This window comes from Choloepus didactylus, chromosome 10 (assembly GCF_015220235.1).
Source record: "Choloepus didactylus isolate mChoDid1 chromosome 10, mChoDid1.pri, whole genome shotgun sequence".
Classification (NCBI taxonomy): domain Eukaryota; kingdom Metazoa; phylum Chordata; class Mammalia; order Pilosa; family Megalonychidae; genus Choloepus; species Choloepus didactylus.
Genome location: NC_051316.1, coordinates 114,059,416 through 114,079,492, shown reverse-complemented (window position 1 = coordinate 114,079,492; position 20,077 = coordinate 114,059,416). Strand labels below are relative to the sequence as shown.

Below are 20,077 nucleotides of genomic sequence, written 5' to 3'. Positions count from 1 at the left end.
CATTTTTCTAGGGAAAAGCTCATATATGAGTCACTCAAAGACCAGGTGTCCCGCTGAGACCTTCTGGCCCCCTAAGTACACATTACAACCTACTCGGGCTCCCATTCCCAACAGACTTTGCTTCTATTACATGAGGTTCTCTCCGATCCACTTAGATTGCTTTGGGGGATTTTCTGTTTCTTCTTGTTTTCTTACAAGATTTAAGCTCTAGAAAGACTGGAGGGAGACCTGTTCCCACCATCAGCACATGTTCCTGTTAGTTACATCCCAGGTTTTGCAGGGACTCCCTGCTTCCCACCAATTTGAATTCACTGAGTGGTCAGGAGACAGGGTGGTTTCCTCTTTTGTGCACATTTTCTGGGGAAACACTTTCCTTGAACATTCTGAGATCACTGGCTGGACAAGAGTCAGCTATTCAGACAAGTAACCTTGGAGATGAACCTGAGTTTAATATCATTTTCATTTTTGAAAGAAAGATTGCACCTTTATTTTATTTTCTTTTCCAAGTCATTTCTCTAAAACACCTTCTTTCCATTATAAAAAGCCCCCAAGTCAATGGTGCATCTCAATATCTTACCAGCAACAGATTTAGCCCATGCTTATAACTGCTTAGTATATGGGATTTTTTCACTTCTGATTTCTCAAATAAAAGCTGTGATTTTGGCAGTTCCTCAAAAAGTTAAACATAGAATTGCCATATGACCCATTACTTCCACTTCTAGGTATCTATCCAAAAGAAATGAAAACATATGTTCACACAAACACTTGTACATGAATGTTTAAAGCAGCATTATTCATAATAGTAAAAAACTGGAAATATTTCATATGTCCATCAACTTATGAAAGGATAAACAAAATGTGGTATATGAATACAATGGAATATTATTCAGTCATAAAGAGGAATGAAGTTCTGATACATTCTACAACATGGATGAACCCTGGAAACATTACAGCAAGTGAAAGAAGTCAGACCACATATTGCATGATTCTGTTTATATGAAATGTCCAGAATAGGTAAAACCACAGAAATAAAAGTAGATGAGTGGTTGCCACAGGATAGAGGGAAGGGAGAACTGGGAGTGTTTGCTAATAGGTATGGGTTTTTTTGGGGGTGGAGGAGTGATGAAAATGTTCTAGAATTAGTGGTGATGGTTACACAACATTGTGAATATACTGAAAACCAATGAATTGTTCATTTTAGTATGGTTAAAATGGAGAATTTTATCTTGGTTAAAAATTTTTAAAAGCTGCCATCTTGGGGATGGTAAAGAAAGGTAAAGGTGACAGCAGAAAATCCCTGTGCTACTTTGGGGATATAAAATTCCAGTGCATCTAGGTGGCATCTTCTGAATGCTCTAGAACCTAGTTTACAAGTTTTCAAACATAAGGACCTCTTACACAGTCTATAATCCCTAAACCCTGTGGGTTGCAGGATTCCCAGGCCCCTTGCAGTAAACCCCCAATCCCATCAGGAATCTGTGGCCCACAGTTTGAAATAATTATGTCAGAAAGCTGATGTTTTTCCCCTTGGACATAAGGTGTGGGCTGTGTGACCACATGGTGCTAGAGTTCTAATTTTAAATAAATATCTATATATACATATGTCAAGTGATGATTGCACTAATTCATTTTAGTCACTATCAATCCATCCAACCCTATTTCATCTCCACAGGTCACAATGTCAAGCACCCATCATACAATGAAGTAGGCAAATAACCAGGACAACTGCTGAAACAATGGAATCCTCTAGATTTTACTGGTTAGAGTTGAACTGCCAATGGTAGTGGGTTTGCATTTACAGTAACAGCCAATTTGTTTGTGGTCAGACTTCCAGTGATGCCAACCTTCTGGAACATCTGGGAACCCAGGGGAAGTGGGAAATAAGCAAGAGGCCCAGAGCCTCTGAAAAACAGCAGCCAAAAAGCCCATGCATCCCTCCTCAGAAGCAAAGCAAATGTGTATGTAATGCTCAGTTCCCTGTCTTCCCTGAGAAATCTTCAGTTTGCATCAGAGAGCAGGAGGTGACAAGTAGAAGCCTCAGGGAGCAGGTTAGAGGACGAGGAGGGTGCTGCATTGGCAAGAGGTGACAACCCCAGACACAGATATCTCCCCAGGTTGTACAGGAACACATTTTTTTTTTTTTTTTTTGTATTGTGTGTACGAGATAAAGAACAGCTGAAGCTGTCTTAAAAGTACAGCTGGGGGAGGAGGGTCTTATAGTGTGGGGGGAAAAAAAGGCCCCAAACACTACAAATGCTCCGGTTGGCATCACCGTTGGGCCAGAGAGCAGTAAAAAAACCATCAGTGAGAATAACACAAGCATCTGAAAGGCAAAGCCAAGTCTACACAGTAAGATGCTCCAGATGATATCACTGCACCACACCAAGGTACAAGAGGGGCTGATGTTTATAATGATGACCATGACTCATCAGGAAAAGGTTAAATACTCTCCAGTATACTCTGTTTACTAAGGCAGGGAAGTGCATAATACATTTTAGAAAGTGTCCCCTCAGAAAAATATTAAAATTTTAAAGTTTCAGCACTTACAGGGTTAATCCTCAGTTATCTGAATATTTGCGTACATACCTCATTTTACAAGAATGCTAGTAAATGAGGCATTGCTTTTTTTTTATAATCATTAGTATCAAATTATTGGCACCATTCAGTTTTAAGGATAAGGACAGGAGAGCAAACTATACAATACAACATAAAAATACAGTTCTGATACAAATGTACAAGATCAATTCCACTGAACAAGTGGTCATAAGAAATGGATGGACATTTTACACACAAGAAAATACAGCCAGTAAATCATCACATGAAAAGTGCTCAGCCTTGCTAGCAATTAATGAGATAAAACAACCTTTCAAGAACAACTATACACATTTATCAAATTAGCGCAAATAACTTAAAATGGCAAAAAACCCAATGCTGAGCTGACAGAGCTATTGGTAAATATAAATGCTTATACATTGCTGGTGGCATCATAAATTGTAGAGGGGATTCAAGCATTGAGAGAGAGTGAAGGGTTGCACTAGAGAGGACCTTAAAGGCCCTTCCAACCCAGAAATTGGATCTTTCTGGAAAGCAATCTGGCAATATGAAACAAGAGCTGTAAAATAATTCATGCTCTTTAACCTTGTAATCCCTCTTTGGAGATATTCCCAAGCGAATAGTCCAAAAGAAGGAGCATTTTTTTTTTTTTTTTACAAAGACATTCATAGCAGCACTATAAGAGTGAAAAACTGGGTATAACCCAAATACCTAACAATGGGGAGAAGTGAGGTTAACCATATTACATCGATATAAAGACATTTAAATTGGTGAGAGCAGGATGTGTCAATAAGAAGAGAGATATGTTAAGTGGCGAAGTACAACAAACATTGGTTGTCGCTGTGTAAAAACTTGTGCATATACATTGAGAAAGCTTGGGGAACAATTTCAAGGGATAGTTTGTAGTTAGGGGGTTCCTTTTTTCCTGCAAAGTTGTTCAAGTGCATAATAAAAATTTAAAAACACATTTCTTGAAACTATATAAAAAAACACAGCAAAGTTTCTTCTGTTCAAGTTTCTATCAACAGGACATAAATTGATCAACTTTAGAAATAATTTTCCTTTAAGGAACACCCAAACGAATCTTTCTGATATTGAATTATCTTAACCATCTAGAGATTTGTAGGTAATTGAAAGTATAATCTCCTACTTTGGGTTCAACAATAAATTCTACTTATCCCAAATAAAGTCATATCCACCAAATTCACAAGTTCGATTATATTTCAGATTAAGCTGAAGCACTTTCTGTCATGGTGACATGCACCTTTCTTTTAGTTCATCTACTCATGTCTTAATAAAAATGAATGTTCAGGCCTTTATAAGGATCTGTGTAGTTAGTGTAAATGAAAAACCAGCAGTAAAAGAATTAGTTATCCATCATTAAAAATGACTCTTAACAAACAGTCAAAGCTTGGTGCAAGTTTCAATCATACAAAATCACATGGTTGAGATCGTTAGCAAAGGATTCAGTATTATGTTAACCCTGTGATTATTAACATATCTACACCGGTACTTCTGAAAAAGAATCCCCGTTTTCCCATCTTTCTTCTGGTCTTACCAACTCCTGTCTCAACTACATTGAGTAGTAGAAAACCCTAGTGCTCAGAAGAAACAATGTAACTTTTCCAATAAAACCCAGGCCAGAAGTGGGCTTTGACCAACCCTGGAGACCTGGGAGAACCCAGCACACATCTGAATGCTGTGCTAGTGTGAGCACACAACGCCCAAATAATGAAAATGGACAGAAGGCACCATGCCATCCTCCAGGCGACAACGGGAGAATTTCACAGTTCGGTCATCAATAGTCTTTTCATCATTTTCTCTCTCTCCAGTTCCTGCCGGAGTTCTTGCCGGAGCGTCTCTGCGCTGAAGAAGAGTAGGTAACAAAATGGTGAGACAAAAAATGAGACAAAAAAGGCAAAATTGGGTTAAAATCACAAGGCGCATTACATAACAAAATAGGCAACCTTTGAAACATTTACGAACTTAGTCTACTGAACCGACAGCTGTTTATTTTGAAAATTAAGCGACTTCATTTGAATGAATCATTCATGGCGCCAAGTTTAGGAATAGAGACAAAGAAGATACAAATTATGCCCACACACTGGTTAGTGAAAAGAGAGAGAGTCCACAGTTTTGAACATCTTGCGGCACGTTACGTGTCATCAATTGCCTTAAGAATTTGTAGAGAAGACATTTAAGAGTAATTGACCAGGTAAAGTTAGGGGAGCCTCCTGAAGGTTGCACCCCAAACGCAGGCATCAAAATAATGTTTGCTTACTAGCTTGTATGTCCCACCAGCCTGTGAGCTCCTGGTGGGGAAGGACTGAGTCTTGTGATACTTTTATACAATTTAGAAGGAAGCACCCCACTAGGCAGGCAAAGAACTTAGCAAGGAGATTCCAGCGACTCAGCCCCTCAGGAGGGTGAATTTGTCTGTGTTTCCAGCTCCCAGCACAGCACCCAATAAACAAGAGGGGCTGGAAAAATGTTTACTAAACTGAACTGAACCGAAGTATCAGGCGAAGCCACAGAGTATTCAACATTTATTTTGATCTACCCAAGCTGACACTTTCTTTCCACTCTGAAATGAGTTTGTAGAACATGGTCCAGGTCGATGACAACCATTTTCCTTATCTGGAAATGTCATCCATTTTCCTTGTCTGGAAATGCAGTCTTCAGCAGAATGGGGTTTGGGGTTTGGGGTATCAAAATCTAGTGGAGGGAGGGTTTGAAAAGTATTTTCAATTTTTACAATATATGCTTATGTTTAGAAACTTATGAAAAAGCCCACTCTTTTCGTTTAAAAAAAATGCCAAATAAAATAAATAAATGCATTTATTGAGTGTTTGCTCTGTTCTTGGCACAGTGCTAAATGCTGAGATGTGGAATAATGCATTTTAAATCCTCACAACAAACGTATGGGTAGGAACTGCTATCTCCATTTCACAGATAAGAAAACTTAAGTTTAGGGAGATAAGTAACTTGCCTAAGGCTGGAAGTGTTGGAGCAAAACTTTAATTCAAGTAGTCTGATTCTGGAGCTCACATTCTTGAGTGGTGGGGATACCCCAGAAGACAGATCCTCAATGGGTATACAGGTAGGTTCTGAAGTTTTTATATGTATCAAAAGAGTGTTGGGGAGGGATCTTGGTCTGGTCTGTTCTGCTGTATCCCTAGCACTTAGAAGTGAATTAATTGTGGAATTAATGAGCAGGTAGTAGCCACAGCCCTCTTTGCCGGTGTGTCTTGAGTAGTACAAGGAAACTGAGCTTGCTTTTGTCATCTTTTCTTTACAGAACATTTGCAAAACTCTTCCCACTTCATCCTTCCACAGATTAGGGAGGTCTGGGGCCTCTGCCAGCCTAGAGGCAGAGGATCTCAGAAGCTTAATCTTTAGATAACCCACAAAATAGGAGAAGATATTTTCAAATCATGTATCTGACAAGGGATTTGTATCCAGACTTTATAAAGAACTCTTACAATGCATTAATTAAAAGAGAAGACAAAACCACAATGAGATGCCACTTTGCACTCAGTAGGATGGCTAAAATTTAAGAAAGACAGACAATAACAAGTGTTGGTGAGAATGGAAATAAACTGGAACCCTCCTGCATTGCTGAGGGTTTGTAAAATGGTACAGCTGCTTTGGAAAACAGAGTTATGCTATGATCCAACAACTCCACTCCTAGGTATATACCCAAGAGAAATGAAACATGTTCACACAAAAACTTGTACACGAAAATTCATAGCAGAATTATTCATAATAACAAAAAAATGGAAACAACTCAAATATCCACCGATCGATGAATAGAAAAACAAAATTTAGTATATCCATATAATAGAATAGTATTTATCCATAAAAAAGAATGAAGTACTAATATATGCTACAATATGAACTTTGGAAACATTATGGTAAAGAAAGGAAGCCAAACACAAAAGGCCACATATTATATGATTCCATTTATGCAAGACGTCCATAATAGACAAATCTACAGAAAGTGAATTAGTGGTTGTCAGGGTCTGGGGGGAAGGAGGGTTGGGGAGTGACTGGTAATGGGTACAGGGTTTCTTTTAGGAGGAATGAAATGCTGTAAACTTACATGGGGTGATAGTTGCAGAGTCCTGTGATTAGACTATGAAACATTGACTTGTACACTTTAAACAGGTGAATGTTATGGTGTGTGAATTAGATCTCAATAATGCTGTTACCAAAAAAAAAAAAAAAAGCTTATCATTCTACCGTCTTCACATACCACAAGTAACTCTATGTCCCTCAAAGCAAAACTACTAGAATACAGCTGATAGTGTGGAATCCTCAGCCATGAGAGCTATATTTGATTTGACTTGGCAGGCTCAGAACAATCAGGAATGTACTCTAATGTTGAGGTTCCTAAATCATTTCTGTAAAAGACTATTAGCTCTTTATGAAAAAGAACTGGGACATATTACTCTTGTATTCCCAGAGCCTAGCACAGAGCTTGGCATGTAGGTGTACAATACATATTTATAGAACAAGTGAATAACTAAATGGAGACTATTTGTCCTAACAGGAAGGAGGTCACTAGCCTATTCCCTTATTAGCTCCTTCCCCGTCTTCCACCATGTTCCATATAGGAGACCGGAAGTCCAAAAAAGTTAAGTGACCTGCGCAAAGTCATTCAACTAAATGGTTCTGCTACTCACTTGGCAGTGCTCTTTCCAACGTTAGATTGTAAAAATGCACTAGGCTGAAAACAAATTGGGAGGGCACATTATGTGGTGGGTGAGAGCACAGATTCTGGAGCTAAACTGCCTGGGTTCAAATCCTGGCTCCACCATTTCCTAGCAGTGAATCCTTGGGCAAGTTATTTCACCTCTCTGTGGCTCATTCTGTCATCTGAAAATGCAGATTATCATGGTGCCTACACCTGAGGCTATAATGGGGATTAATATCTCCTCATCAGAGAAGTTAATATCTGTACAAAAGCTTAGGATAGTGTCTAGCATATAGTATATGCAATATGAGCATGTCTTTTTTTAAAACCCTCAAAAATTATAGAAGCTGACTTAGCCTAAGTGTTGTTTCCCAGATTCTTTCCTGGTCAGCAATCTTGACCTTCCCTTCTAGGCTTGTAAGGAGACCCTTAAATTTGCTACCATTACAATTACCTGAAATTGTCTGGCAACATATTTGTTCCCCCCACCAAACTGAAATTTCTCAAGAGACCACTCCTCAGGGGATTGATTACATGTCATTCCTCTCCAAAACCCAGAGCCTAGCACAGGCTCTGGTGCCCAGGGTATAGATTTCTTTAAATCATGCTTTAAATTGATTTCATATATACTATCTCCTGGAGTTTAATTTGATTACCGTTTTAACAAAGAATTCATTATGTTCTGCTGAAAGGAACATTGGCTAATTTTAGTGGTTGCCTCTTCTTAAAATTATTTTTTGTTGTGATAAATATAACATAAAAATTTCCATTTTAACTATTTAAGTGTGTAATTCAGAGGTTTAATTGCCTTGACAATATTGTGCTACTATCACCACTATCCAAACATTTTTGTGACCCCAAACAGAAACTCTATGCTCATTAAGCAATAACTCATACCCCTAACTCTCAGCCCCTAGTAAACTCTAATCTACTTTCTGCCTGCTTGAATTTACCTATTCTAGATATTTCATATAAGTGGAATCATACAATATCTATCCTTTCATGTCTGGCTTCTTTCACTGAGCATAATGTTTTCAAGGTTCACCCATGTTGTATTATCACACAACAGGACTGCATTCTTTTTCATGGCTGAATAACATTCCATAGTTTGGATATACCAGCTTTTGTTTATTGTCTCTAGCTACTTGACCCTTAGTCCTAGTTGCCTAATTCTGGAACCCATCTCCACCGTTTAAATACAGCCCCCCCATCCCCGCCCCGCCACACACACACACACACACACACACACACACACACACACACACAGTAAGTATATATCTTTAAAGGCACAAACCAACATTAAAATCTCTGTCAGGCACACAACCATTGGAATGGCTGCTATTAAAACAATGGAAGTGTTGGAGAGGCTTCAGAGAAATAAGAACATTCATTCATTGCTGGTAGGAATGTAAAATGGTGCAGCCGCTGCGGAAGACAGTTTGGTGGTTCATCAGAAAGCTAAGTATAGAACTACCATACGACTGGGCAATCCCACTACTAGGTATATATCCAAAATAAATGCAAGCAGGGGCTTGAACAGATATTCAGAGAAGCATTATTCACAATTGGCAAAAGATTAAAGCAACCCAAGTGTCCATCAACCAATGAATGGATAAATAAAATGTGGTATATTCACACAACGGATTACGCAGCTCTAAAAAGGAATGAAGTCCTGATACATGCAACAACATGGACAAACCTTGAAATACAGTGAAATAAGCCCAACACAAAAGGACAGATATTGTGTGATGTCACCTATTTGAAACAATTAAAATAAGCAAACTCATAAGAGTCAGAATCTAGAATATAGGTTACCAGGGGATGGGGTGGGGATAGGGAATGGGAAGTTAAGGCTTTAATGACCAGGTTCCTATCTGGAATTATGGAAATGTTTAGGTAATGGATGGTAGTGGCAGTATCACAAAATTGTGAACACAACAGCAGAGAAATATGTATCTGAATATGATTAAAAGGGGAAATGTTAGGTTATATATATAGTAACAGGAATTTTTTTTAAATCCATGGAACTACAATACACACACAGAGAGCCTTAAATTAAACCATGGACTTTTTAACTCATAGTACAATTATAAAAATGTGCTATCATCAATTGTAACAAATGTTCCACACCAATGAAAGGTGTTGGTGGTGGGGTAATTATGGGAATCCTGTATTTTATGCATGATCATTTTGTAAACCCACAACTTTAATAAGGAAAAGAAAAAAATGGAAAAAAAATCCCACTCAGATAGAATAAGTCTCTACTGTGGCTGACAAGGCCCTACACCATCTACCCCCATGGCTGGGCTAGACCTCCTCTCCTGTGATCCACTCCTCTCAGGCCACTGTGGCCTCCTCACTCTTCCTTAATCACACCAGGGACACCCCACTTCAGGAGGCTTAGCACTGGCTGGTCCCTGGCCTAGTACACTCTTTTCCAGATATCCTTGGCTTGTTTCCCTCAACACCTTCAGGTGTTTGCTCAAATGCCACCTCACCGAGGCCTTCCCTCAGCAACATCCCCACCCCAGCACGCCCTATTGCCATTCACTGCCTTATTTTCCTCCATAGCACTTGTCACTGTCTCTCTCTCTCTCTCTCTCACACACACACACACACATTCATTCATTAACATCCATCTCCCACTCATCCCTTCACCTACCCACCCACTGAACTGTGAACTCTATAAGGGGCAGGGTTATTATCTGTTTTGTTCACTCTACATCTTCAGCACTTCAAACAGTACCTGGCCCGTAGCAGACATTTCAATAAATATTTACAGAATCCATGAACGGAAGGATGACCGTGAGGGCTGTAGGCGGTACCAATCCAGTGGACCTACAACCTGCACTTGGTTTCCCCGGCACCGGAGTTGCAGGCTGCCCCCACCTGCTGGTACACACTGATCTAACTCACCTGGCGGCCAGAGAAACTGGCTTCCGGGTGTAGACGGCCTGCACTGTGGAGCCGGTCTCTGCCGAAGGCCTCAGGGTCGCTGCCGGGATCAGCGGGGAAGATAGTCCTGGGCAGTACTGTAATTTACTGTCCCTGAAGTCTGCCTGGAGGAGAAACAGAAAAGCAGAACTTCATCTCGGTTCGGCTTCCATTTTCACACTGTCAGCTGTTCCCCGCGCATTACCATACAGCTCCGGTTATTTATTTTGTTATTTGTTTGTTTGTTTATTTTTATTAGAGAAGTTGTAGGTTCACAGAAAACTCAGGCAGAAAATCCAGGGTTCCCATATACCCCCCTCATATACACAGCTTTCCTTATTATTAACATTAAGCATTAGTGTGGTATATTTGTTACAATTGCTGAAAGAATATTATTATAATTATACTATTAGCTATAGTCTACAGTTCACATCAGGATTCACTGTGTTGTGGTTTTTTTAAAAATTTTTATTCTGGGAACACATATGCAACCTAAATTTTCCCTTTTTAACCAAACTCAAATATATAATTCAGTGGTGTTAATTAAATTCACAATGTTGTGCTACCATCACCACCATCCATTTCCAAAACTTTACAGTCAGCCCAAATAAAAATTCTGTACAAATTAACTCCCCATTCCCTACCCCCATCTCAGCCCCTGGTAACCTGTAGTCTAGTTTCTGACTATGAATTTGCTTATTCTAATTATTTCATATCAGTGAGAGCATATAATAGTTGTCCTTTGTGTGTAGCTATGATGGCTTCAAGATTCATCCATGTTCATATACCCATGCATGTATCAGAACATCATTCCTTTTTATGGAATGAATTGTATGCATATACCACATTTAGTCTATCCGTTCATCTGTTGATGGACATTTGGGTTGCTTCCATCTTTTGGTGATTGTGAATAATGCCATTATGAACATCGGTGTGCAAATATCTCGTCAAGTCCCTGCTTTAAATTCTTTTGGGTATATACCTAGTAGTAGAATTCCCAGGTCATATGGTAATTCTATACTTAACTTTCAGAGGAACCAGCAAACTGTTTTCCACAGTGGCTGTGCTATTTTACATTCCCACCAGCAATGAATGAGTGTTTCTATTTCTCCATATCCTCTCCAACACTTATTTTCCATTGTTTCAACAGTATCATTTCTAGTGAGTGTGAAATGGTACCTCTTTGTGGTTTTGATTTGCATTTCCCTAATGGCTAATGATGTTGAGCATCTTTTTATGTGCTTATTGGCCATTTGTATATCTGCTTTGGAGAAATGTCTATTTAAGTCTTTTGTGCATTTTTAAATTGGGTTGTCCTTTTCTTGTTGAATTGTGGAGTTTCTTTCTATATTGTGGATACAAAACCCTTCTCAGACATATGATTTCCAAATATTTTCTCCCATTCCATAGGTTGTCTTTTTACTTTCATGATGAAATCCTTTGATGCACAAAAGGTTTAAATTTTGATGAGGTCCCATTTATCTTTTTTTTGCTTTTGTTGCTCATGGCTTTTGGTGTAGATATCTTAAACCATTGCCTAACACAAGGTCCTGAAGATACTTCCCCATGTTTTCTTCTAGGAGTTTTATATTTTTGATCCTTATACTTAAGTCTTTGATCCACTTGAGTTAATTTTTGCATATGGTGTGAGGTAGGGGTGTACCTTCATTCCATTGCATATGGGTATCCAGTTTTCACAACTCCATTTGTTGAAGAGACTACTTCTTTCCCAATTGGGTGGAATTGGCACACTTGTCAAAAATTGATTAGCCATAAATAAGAGGGTCTATTTCAGAACTCTCAATTCTAGTCCATTGTACTATATGTTTGTCTTTATGCCAGTACCATGCTGTTTTGATTACTGTTGTTTTGTAATAAGTTTCAAAATCAGGAAATATGAATCCTCCAACTTCATTCTTTTACAAGAAAGTTTTGGCTATTTGGGGTCCCTTACCCTTCTATATAAATTTGATGATTGGCTTTTCAATTTCTGCAAAGAAGGCTGTTGGAATTTTTTGTGTGATTACATTGAATGTGTAAATCACTTTGGGTAGAATTGCCATCTTGACAATAATTAATCTTCCAATCCATGAACACAGAATGTACTCCAATTTATTTAGGTCTTCTTTGATTTCTTTTGGCATATTTTGTAGTTTTCTGTGTATAAGTCCTTTACATCCATGGTTAAATTTATTCCTAGATATTTGATTCTTTTAGTTGCTTTTGCAAATGGATTTTTCTTGATTTCCTCTTTAGATTGTCCATTACTAGCATATAGAAACACAACCGATTTTTGCTTGTTGATCTTGCACTCCACCACTTTGCTGAATTTGTTTATTATCTCAGTAGCTTTGTTGAGGATATTTCAGGATTTTCTGTATGGAAGATCATGTCATCTGCAAATAGGGAGAGTTTTATTTCTTCCTTTCCAATTCAGATGCCTTTTTTTTCCTTTTCTTGGCTAATTGCTCTGGCAAGAATTTCTAGCACCATGCTGGATAACAGTGGTGACAGTGGGCATCACTGCCTTCTACCTGATCTTAGAAGGAAACCTTTCAGTCTTTCACCTTTGAGTATGAGGTTAGCTGTGTTTTGTTGTTGTTGTTGTTTTTTAATATATGCCCTTTATCATATTGAGGAAATTTCTTTCTATTGCTAGTTTTCTAAGTGTTTTTTTTTTTTTTTTAAATCAAGAAGGGGGTCTTGATTTGTCAAATGCCTTTTCTGCATCAACTGAGATGACCATATTTTTTTTCCTTTCATTCTATTAATTTATGTGTTATATTAATTGATTTTCTCATGTTAAACCACTCTTTTATACCTGGGATAAATCCTACTTGATCATGGTGTAAAATTCTTTCGTGAGCTGTTGGATTCAGTATACTAGTATTGTGTTGAGGATTTTTACATCTATATTCATAAGGGATATTGGTCTGTAATTTTTTCCTAGTGGTATCTTTATTTGGCTTTGGGATTAGGAAGATGTTGACCCCATAGAATGAGTTTGAGAGTGTTTCCTCCTCTTCAATTTTTTGGAAGAGTTTGAACAGGATTGGGGCTCATTGTTGAAATGTTTGGTAAAATTCACCAGTGAAGCCATCTGGACCTGGGCTTTTCTTTGTTGGGGGGTTTTTGATTGTTGATTCAATCTCTTTACTTGTTATTGGTTTGTTGAAATCTTCTATTTTTCTTGAATCAGTATAGGCTGTTCGCATGTTTCTAGGCGTTTGTCCATTTCATCTAGGTTATCTAATTTGTTGGCATACAGTTGTTCATAGTATTCTCTTATAACCTTTTTTATTTCTTGGGACTCATAATAATACCTACCCCCCCCCATTTCACTTCTGATTTAATTATTTGCATTTTTCTTTGTCAGTCTAGCTAAAGTTTTGTTGATTATATTGCTCTTTTCAAAGAACCAACTTTTGCTTTCATTGATTCTCCCTATTTTTTTTTCTATTTCATTTATCACTGCTCTGATCTTTGTTATTTCCTTTTTTGCTTTGTGTCTGATATCTTTACATATATTAATTAAGCACTTTACACACATTAGCACAACATAAGGACTCTACATGCATTAGCTCTTGACAACACCTTAGGACAGAGACCATCTTTCATCTCATCTTAGACACCATCAGTTGCAAGATGCAAGATTTTTGTATCTAACTTAAGGAAAGAAAATGTGGCCACTTAAAATTTATCACACCCACTATTGTAATAAAATTTCTGATTTTAGAGATGTTAAAAGGCAAAAAAAAATGTGCATTTTTGAATTTATTTTATGGAAAAGGAAAGTGAAACTCAGAGAAGTGAAGTAATCTGCCTAAGGTCACACAAATGATAAGTGTTCAGAACCAGAACTCAAGCCAGACTTAGCTGACTCCAAAATTGGTGCTTTTCACCATGACAGCAGTGGTGCTCAAAGAATGGTTCCCAGATTAGCAGCATCAGGGTTATTTTGAAACTTAGTAAAAGTGCAAATTTTCAGGTCCCACCCAAAACCTTTGGAACCAGAATCTCTGGAGATGGTAACCAGCAATCTGTGTTTTAACAAGAGCTCCAGATGATTCTGACAAGGATGAAGTTTAAGAACACTAGTCTAGATAATACTGCTTCATTTGGGAAGGATAATTCATTTTTGTTGTTGTCATTATTTTATACAGAGCCTTCAGCCCACCGTGGCAGACATAGAGCACGAAAAAGAAATTCAACTTGTTGCTTTGAAGCATGACTTAGTCTGTCCTGCCTGATACAGGAGCTAGTATAAGAAGTTCTCTCATTACTTCAGTGAAGGTTCAGCTATCGAATGCTACTTTTGATTCCCTCTAGAAATGGGGGGAAATTTGCACTGATGGTGGAAAGGCAATGGAGGATAAAACTGCTGAAGCCTTGGCATAAATCAAGGCAGTGGCACCAAACTGCACTCACCATCATTGTATTCTGTATTGTCACACACTCAAAGTGAAAAATAAAATGCTAGCTTCATATAAGAACAACCATGAAGGAGCAATAAAAATTACTGATATTATTAAATCTCAACCCTTGAGTACCCGTCTTTTTAATATTTGTTGAGTGAGGAAATGAATGAATGGATGAACAAACTCTAATTGAAACAGAAGGTCAGAATCACTTTAAGAAGAAGAATGTGGGGCAGAACTCTGACCAGAGGCAGACAGGGGCCCTCATCCTCGACGGACCAGGCTCTAGGCTGGGTATCAAGCAGGCCTGAAGACAAGGTAGAAACTAGTCTCAGGATCAAGTAAAGACCACGGTTGTTGAAACCAAGCCCCAAGGTCAATGCTGCATCAGTAGCCAGACCAACTTTGGGCAGAGTTTCATGGAGACACTAAACCACCTCATGACTACGATCTAGATAGGTCTGGAGGTCTGTAGAGAAGCCAAGCCTGCAGCAAGGTCAATTGTGTTGACCTTGGTGGGAAGCAGAAAAGAATGTGATGCAGAGGCAAGAAAATTGGGAGGCTGAAGCCCAGCAGTTTGACTTCAGTTAGCATCCAGCTGCCAGTCACTCCCCAGTTTTTATCTTCAGTCTATTCCTCTCTCCTGAGTCCCAGACTTGTACATCCAAGCACCCATTCATTGTTTCCACCTGGATGTTTCAAAGGCATTTCTAATGTATCACAGCCAAAGGCAAACTCATTATCCCTCTCAAGCCAGTCTTCTTTCAGGTTTCCTTATCTTAGAGAATGGACCCATTGTCTATCCAAGTTCTTCAAGTCAGAAGTCTGAGACCCATTTCTGATGCTCATTCTCCTTCATCCAATCCAATTCCTAAATATCTCCCCAACTGTGCACTTCTCTCCACCATCACAACCACTCTAGGTCAAGCTCTCTGCTCACTTTCCTGTGAACCACTGACCTGGATGTTCCTGAACCTACTCTGCCTGAACCCGTGTTCTCCCGCTGTAATCACAGGATTATTTCCAAATGCATCTGCCTTGTCACCGCCCTGCCTAAAGTCCTTTAAAGTCTTCCCATGGGTCACAGAACAAAGAACAGAATGTCTAATATGGCCTCCAAGCCTGAGCATGGCTTTGCCCTATGGTGTTTGCCCCCTGCCTCCCCCCCTGCCTCCCCCCCACCCCACTCCCGTGGCTTTCTGCAACCCAGTCCCACCAGCCTTTTATTCGGTCCCTTGAATGTTTAAGGACCCCTCCTGCCCCAGGACTCTGGTTCATGCTGCCCCCTCTGCCTGCTCCAGCCACTCCTCAAGCCCAGATTTTAAAAGCCCCACTGTGGTTTCTGTCATTGGCTTCTGAATGCTCCGTCTCAGGCCCCAGCTTTCAGGAAGGGCTCCCTGGATACCTTCTAGCACTGCCAAGGCTGGGCAGGAGGCCAAATGGCCAGCTGGGGGCTATGCTCAGCAAATCTGCAAGGAGTTTGGGGTGACTGCATTTGACCTCCTGGCCCAGTCCCTGCATCTCTGCTCTCTAGTCCTTAAAAGACAGGTGCTGCATCCCAAAGTAATTTGGGCAGAGAATAAAAATATATATGCAGCTCCCCGCCCTCCACTTGAGGAGCTGGGGGAAAATGCAGCAGTGTTGGGCTTCCTCACCTGGATTGTTGCTGATGTTCTCACGGACATTGAGAACTGACGGTTTGATGTACCGAGCCCTCTGTCTTGGGGCTTGCCCTCATGGAGCTTGTTACCACAAAGGAGAGGCTAAACCTGCTTATAATTGTGCCTAAGAGTCTCCTCCTGTGTGCCTCTTTGTTGCTCAGATGTGGCCCTCTCTCTGCAACTTAGCCATCTTTGCAGGTTATCTCACTGCCCTCCCCCCGACATGGGACCTGACTCCCAGGATTGTAAATCTCCCTGGCAACACAGGATATGACAACCAAGGATGAATCTGGACCCGACATCATGGGATTGAGAACATCTTCTTGACCAAAAGGGGGATGCAAAATGAAATGAAATAAACTTTCAGTGGCTGAGAGATTCCAAATGGAGTTGAGAGGTCACTCTTGTGGGCATTCTTAAGCACTACATAGATAATCTTTTTTAGGTTTTAATGTATTGCAATAGCTAGAAGTAAATACCTGAAACTACCAGACTCCAACCCAGTAGCCTTGGCTCTTGAAGATGATTGTATAACAATGTAGCTTACAAGGGGTGACAGTGTGATTGTGAAAGCCTTTATGTGGATCACACTCCCTTTATCCAGTGTATGGATGGATAAGTAGAAAAATGGGGACAAAAACTAAAAGAAAATGAGGGGGGGATGATTTGGGTGTTCTTTTTTACTTTTATTTTTTATTCTTATTTTTACTTTTTCTGTTATAAGGAAAATATTCCAAAAATAGATTGGGGTGATAAATGCACAACTATATGATGGTACTGTGAACAGTTTATTGTACACCATGGATGACTGTATGATATGTGAATATATCTCTAGAAAACTGAATTTAAAAAAAAAAAGGTTAGGTGCTGGAAGCTGTTCATGGATTGTTCTGGGATCTTGTTTTTGACCCTGCCTGTTCATTCTCTGAAATCTGAATCAGCCATTGCTCACACCTCCCCTTTCCATGTGGCTGAAGCTCTCGAGACTGCACTTTGGAGCTACCCTAGCCCACCTCGCAGGCACCTGACAGATCCTCCAGCCGGGCCACAGTCCTGTTGGAAGCATGCGGTTTCTACCCTGCATTTTTTTTCCTTCACCTGCATCTGTCCCTCTGTTACCTGCTTTGTTTCAACAAGAGTTCATTCATTCAGTCTCTCATTACCTCACTTGGGAACCTTGCAGTTTCAGGAATTATAAACTCTGGTCCCTGGGAGGGGAGGGTGCAGGGAAAGAGGAGGTGACCCTGGGCTCCCCAATTCTGCTCCATGTAGCAGCTCATCATCCTCTTTTCATAAGAAGAAAAGAGTGGAGCAGTTGGAAAAAAAAAGCTTGAAAATCATCAAAATCCTTCATTTTTGCAGATGAAGAAATTGCAACATTTAAGTGCTTAAAGACATTAAAACATTTTGCAGAGTTTAAACAAGCTGCTCAGAGACACATCAAAAGTGGGGGAGGTCACAAGAAGCTGTCAGTCATGCCTACCTGTTCTTGTTAATTACACCACCCGCCTCTCCAGCCTCCATAAACAACAATCATAACTGACATTTGCAGGATGTTTTCTGGTTGGTAAGGCACTTTCTTTTTTTTTTTTTTTTTTTTTTTTTTAATCTTCATTTTATTGAGATGTATTCACATACCACGCAGTCATACAAAACAAATCATACTTTCGATTGTTTACAGTACCATTACATAGTGGTACATTGATCACCCATATCAATCCCTGACACCTTCATTAGCACACACACAAAAATAACAAGAATAATAATTAGAGTGAAAAAGAGCAATTGAAGTAAAAAAGAACACTGGGTACCTTTGTCTGTTTGTTTCCTTCCCCTATTTTTCTACTCATCCATCCCTAAACTAGACAAAGTGGAGTGTGGTCCTTATGGCTTTCCCAATCCCATTGTCACCCCTCATAAGCTACATTTTTATACAACTGTCTTCGAGATTCATGGGTTCTGGGTTGTAGTTTGATAGTTTCAGGTATCCACCACCTGCTACCCCAATTCTTTAGAACCTAAAAAGGGTTGTCTAAAGTGTGCATAAGAGTGCCCACCAGAGTGACCTCTCGGTTCCTTTTGGAATCTCTCTGCCACTGAAGCTTATTTCATTTCCTTTCACATCCCCCTTTTGGTCAAGAAGATGTTCTCCGTCCCACGATGCCAGGTCTACATTCCTCCCCGGGAGTCATATTCCACGTTGCCAGGGAGATTCACTCCCCTGGGTGTCTGATCCCACGTAGGGGGGAGGGCAGTGATTTCACCTTTCAAGTTGGCTTAGCTAGAGAGACAGGGGGTAAGGCACTTTCAAATCCTTGATCCCTCTTTCTTTTTTGGTTGTTTAAGTTTTTATTTCATAATCATAAACTTAACGCTGCAATCCAGCTAGACTTGGAAGGGGGAGAATAATGTAGAACCCCAAAGAACTGCAGCGAGAGCACAAAGATGACAGGATAGTGAGAGCAGACCAGGGAGGTGGGACGCTCTCCTGAGCTACAGAAGGAATGATCTGGTGGTTAAGACAAAACACAAATCAAATGTATTAGACTCGTCTGCAGTCGCCAGTGGTGACGTTCTGGCTGGTCTTGTGATTCCTGGACCCAAAGCGCTCCATGGCTTCCACAATGCTCATGCCCTCTTTCACCTTGCCAAAGACCACGTGCTTGCCATCCAACCACTCAGTCTTAGCCATGGAGATGAAAAACTGGGAGCCGTTTGTGTGGGTCCAGCGTTGGCCATGGACAAGATGTCAGGACTTGTATGCTTCAGAATGAAGTTCTCATCAGCAAACTTCTTCCCCTGAATGGATTTGCCATCAGGGCCATTATGGTGTGTGTATTAGTTAGGGTTCTCAGGGAAACAAAATCAACAAGAGATATCTATAAATATATCTGTAAATATATGATTTATAAAAGTGTCTCATGCAACTGTGGGTATGCACAAGTCCAAATTCCACAGGGCAGGCAGTAGACTGGCAACTCCAATGAAGATGTTCGATGAACTCCTCAGGCAGAGGACTGGCAACTCTGATGAATGTGTTCGATGAACTCCTCAGGAAAACAAACTGGCAACTTCAATGAACTCCTCAGGAAATGCTTCGCTGGTCAGCTGAAGAAGTAGTGAAGGTCCTCTATCTGTCTCACTTAAAAGTCTTGAACTGATTGGATTAAATCCAGCGGATTGCATTCTCTCATCGTGGAAGACACGCCCGTTGTTGACATAATCAGTCACAGCTGCAGCCAATTGACTGATGATTTAATAAACCAGCCTTCTGGTTTATCAACCAGCCACAATCATCCTCGCAGCAACAGTTAGGATAGTGCTTGCGTGACCAGACACCTGGGTGCCATCACCTGGCCAAGGTGACACATGAACCTAACCATCACAGCGTGTGGAGTTACCACCCTGGCACATAAACCCAGGAATAATTGTGTGAAAGCAGAAACCCTTATATCCAAATCCTTCCTCCCCAGTGCTCAGAGCATGAAAATTTTCTGCTATCTTTGGAACTTTGTCTGTAAACAGCTCGAAGGAGACACAGTCCAAGGGCTCGTCGTTGACAGTGATGTCAAAGAACATGGTGGGATTGACCATGGCAGCAGGTGGGGGACTGCAGCGGTGGGCGGTGGTGTCTGCAAGGCCCCTTGATCCCTTTTGATCGTTGCCTCAATCATATGCAAAAATGATGTTCTTATTACTATTTCTATTTCAAATAAGAGGAGGCTGGAGCTCATAGTGGTAGAGTAAGTTGCCTGAGATCACACACCAGCCAGACACAGACCCAGGGCTTCTGACCTGGGCCTCCAGACCCCAAA

General features: G+C 40.2%; 1 protein-coding gene across 4 annotated transcripts in view; it reads right to left on the bottom strand.

Annotated features, from left to right (window-relative positions):
* Positions 1 to 916: 916 nt before the first annotated feature.
* The window catches only part of EPB41L4B (erythrocyte membrane protein band 4.1 like 4B), a 149,672-nt gene continuing 130,511 nt past the window's right edge, over positions 917 to 20,077 (bottom strand). For all 4 annotated transcript variants that reach the window (XM_037797899.1, XM_037797901.1, XM_037797900.1 and 1 more), the window contains 2 exons: positions 10,166 to 10,308; positions 917 to 4,419 (listed from right to left, as the gene is read on the bottom strand). In XM_037797899.1, coding sequence (XP_037653827.1) covers positions 4,338 to 4,419; positions 10,166 to 10,308 — 225 coding nt within the window. In that variant the 3' untranslated portion in view covers positions 917 to 4,337. The remainder of the gene's footprint in view (positions 4,420 to 10,165; positions 10,309 to 20,077) is intronic.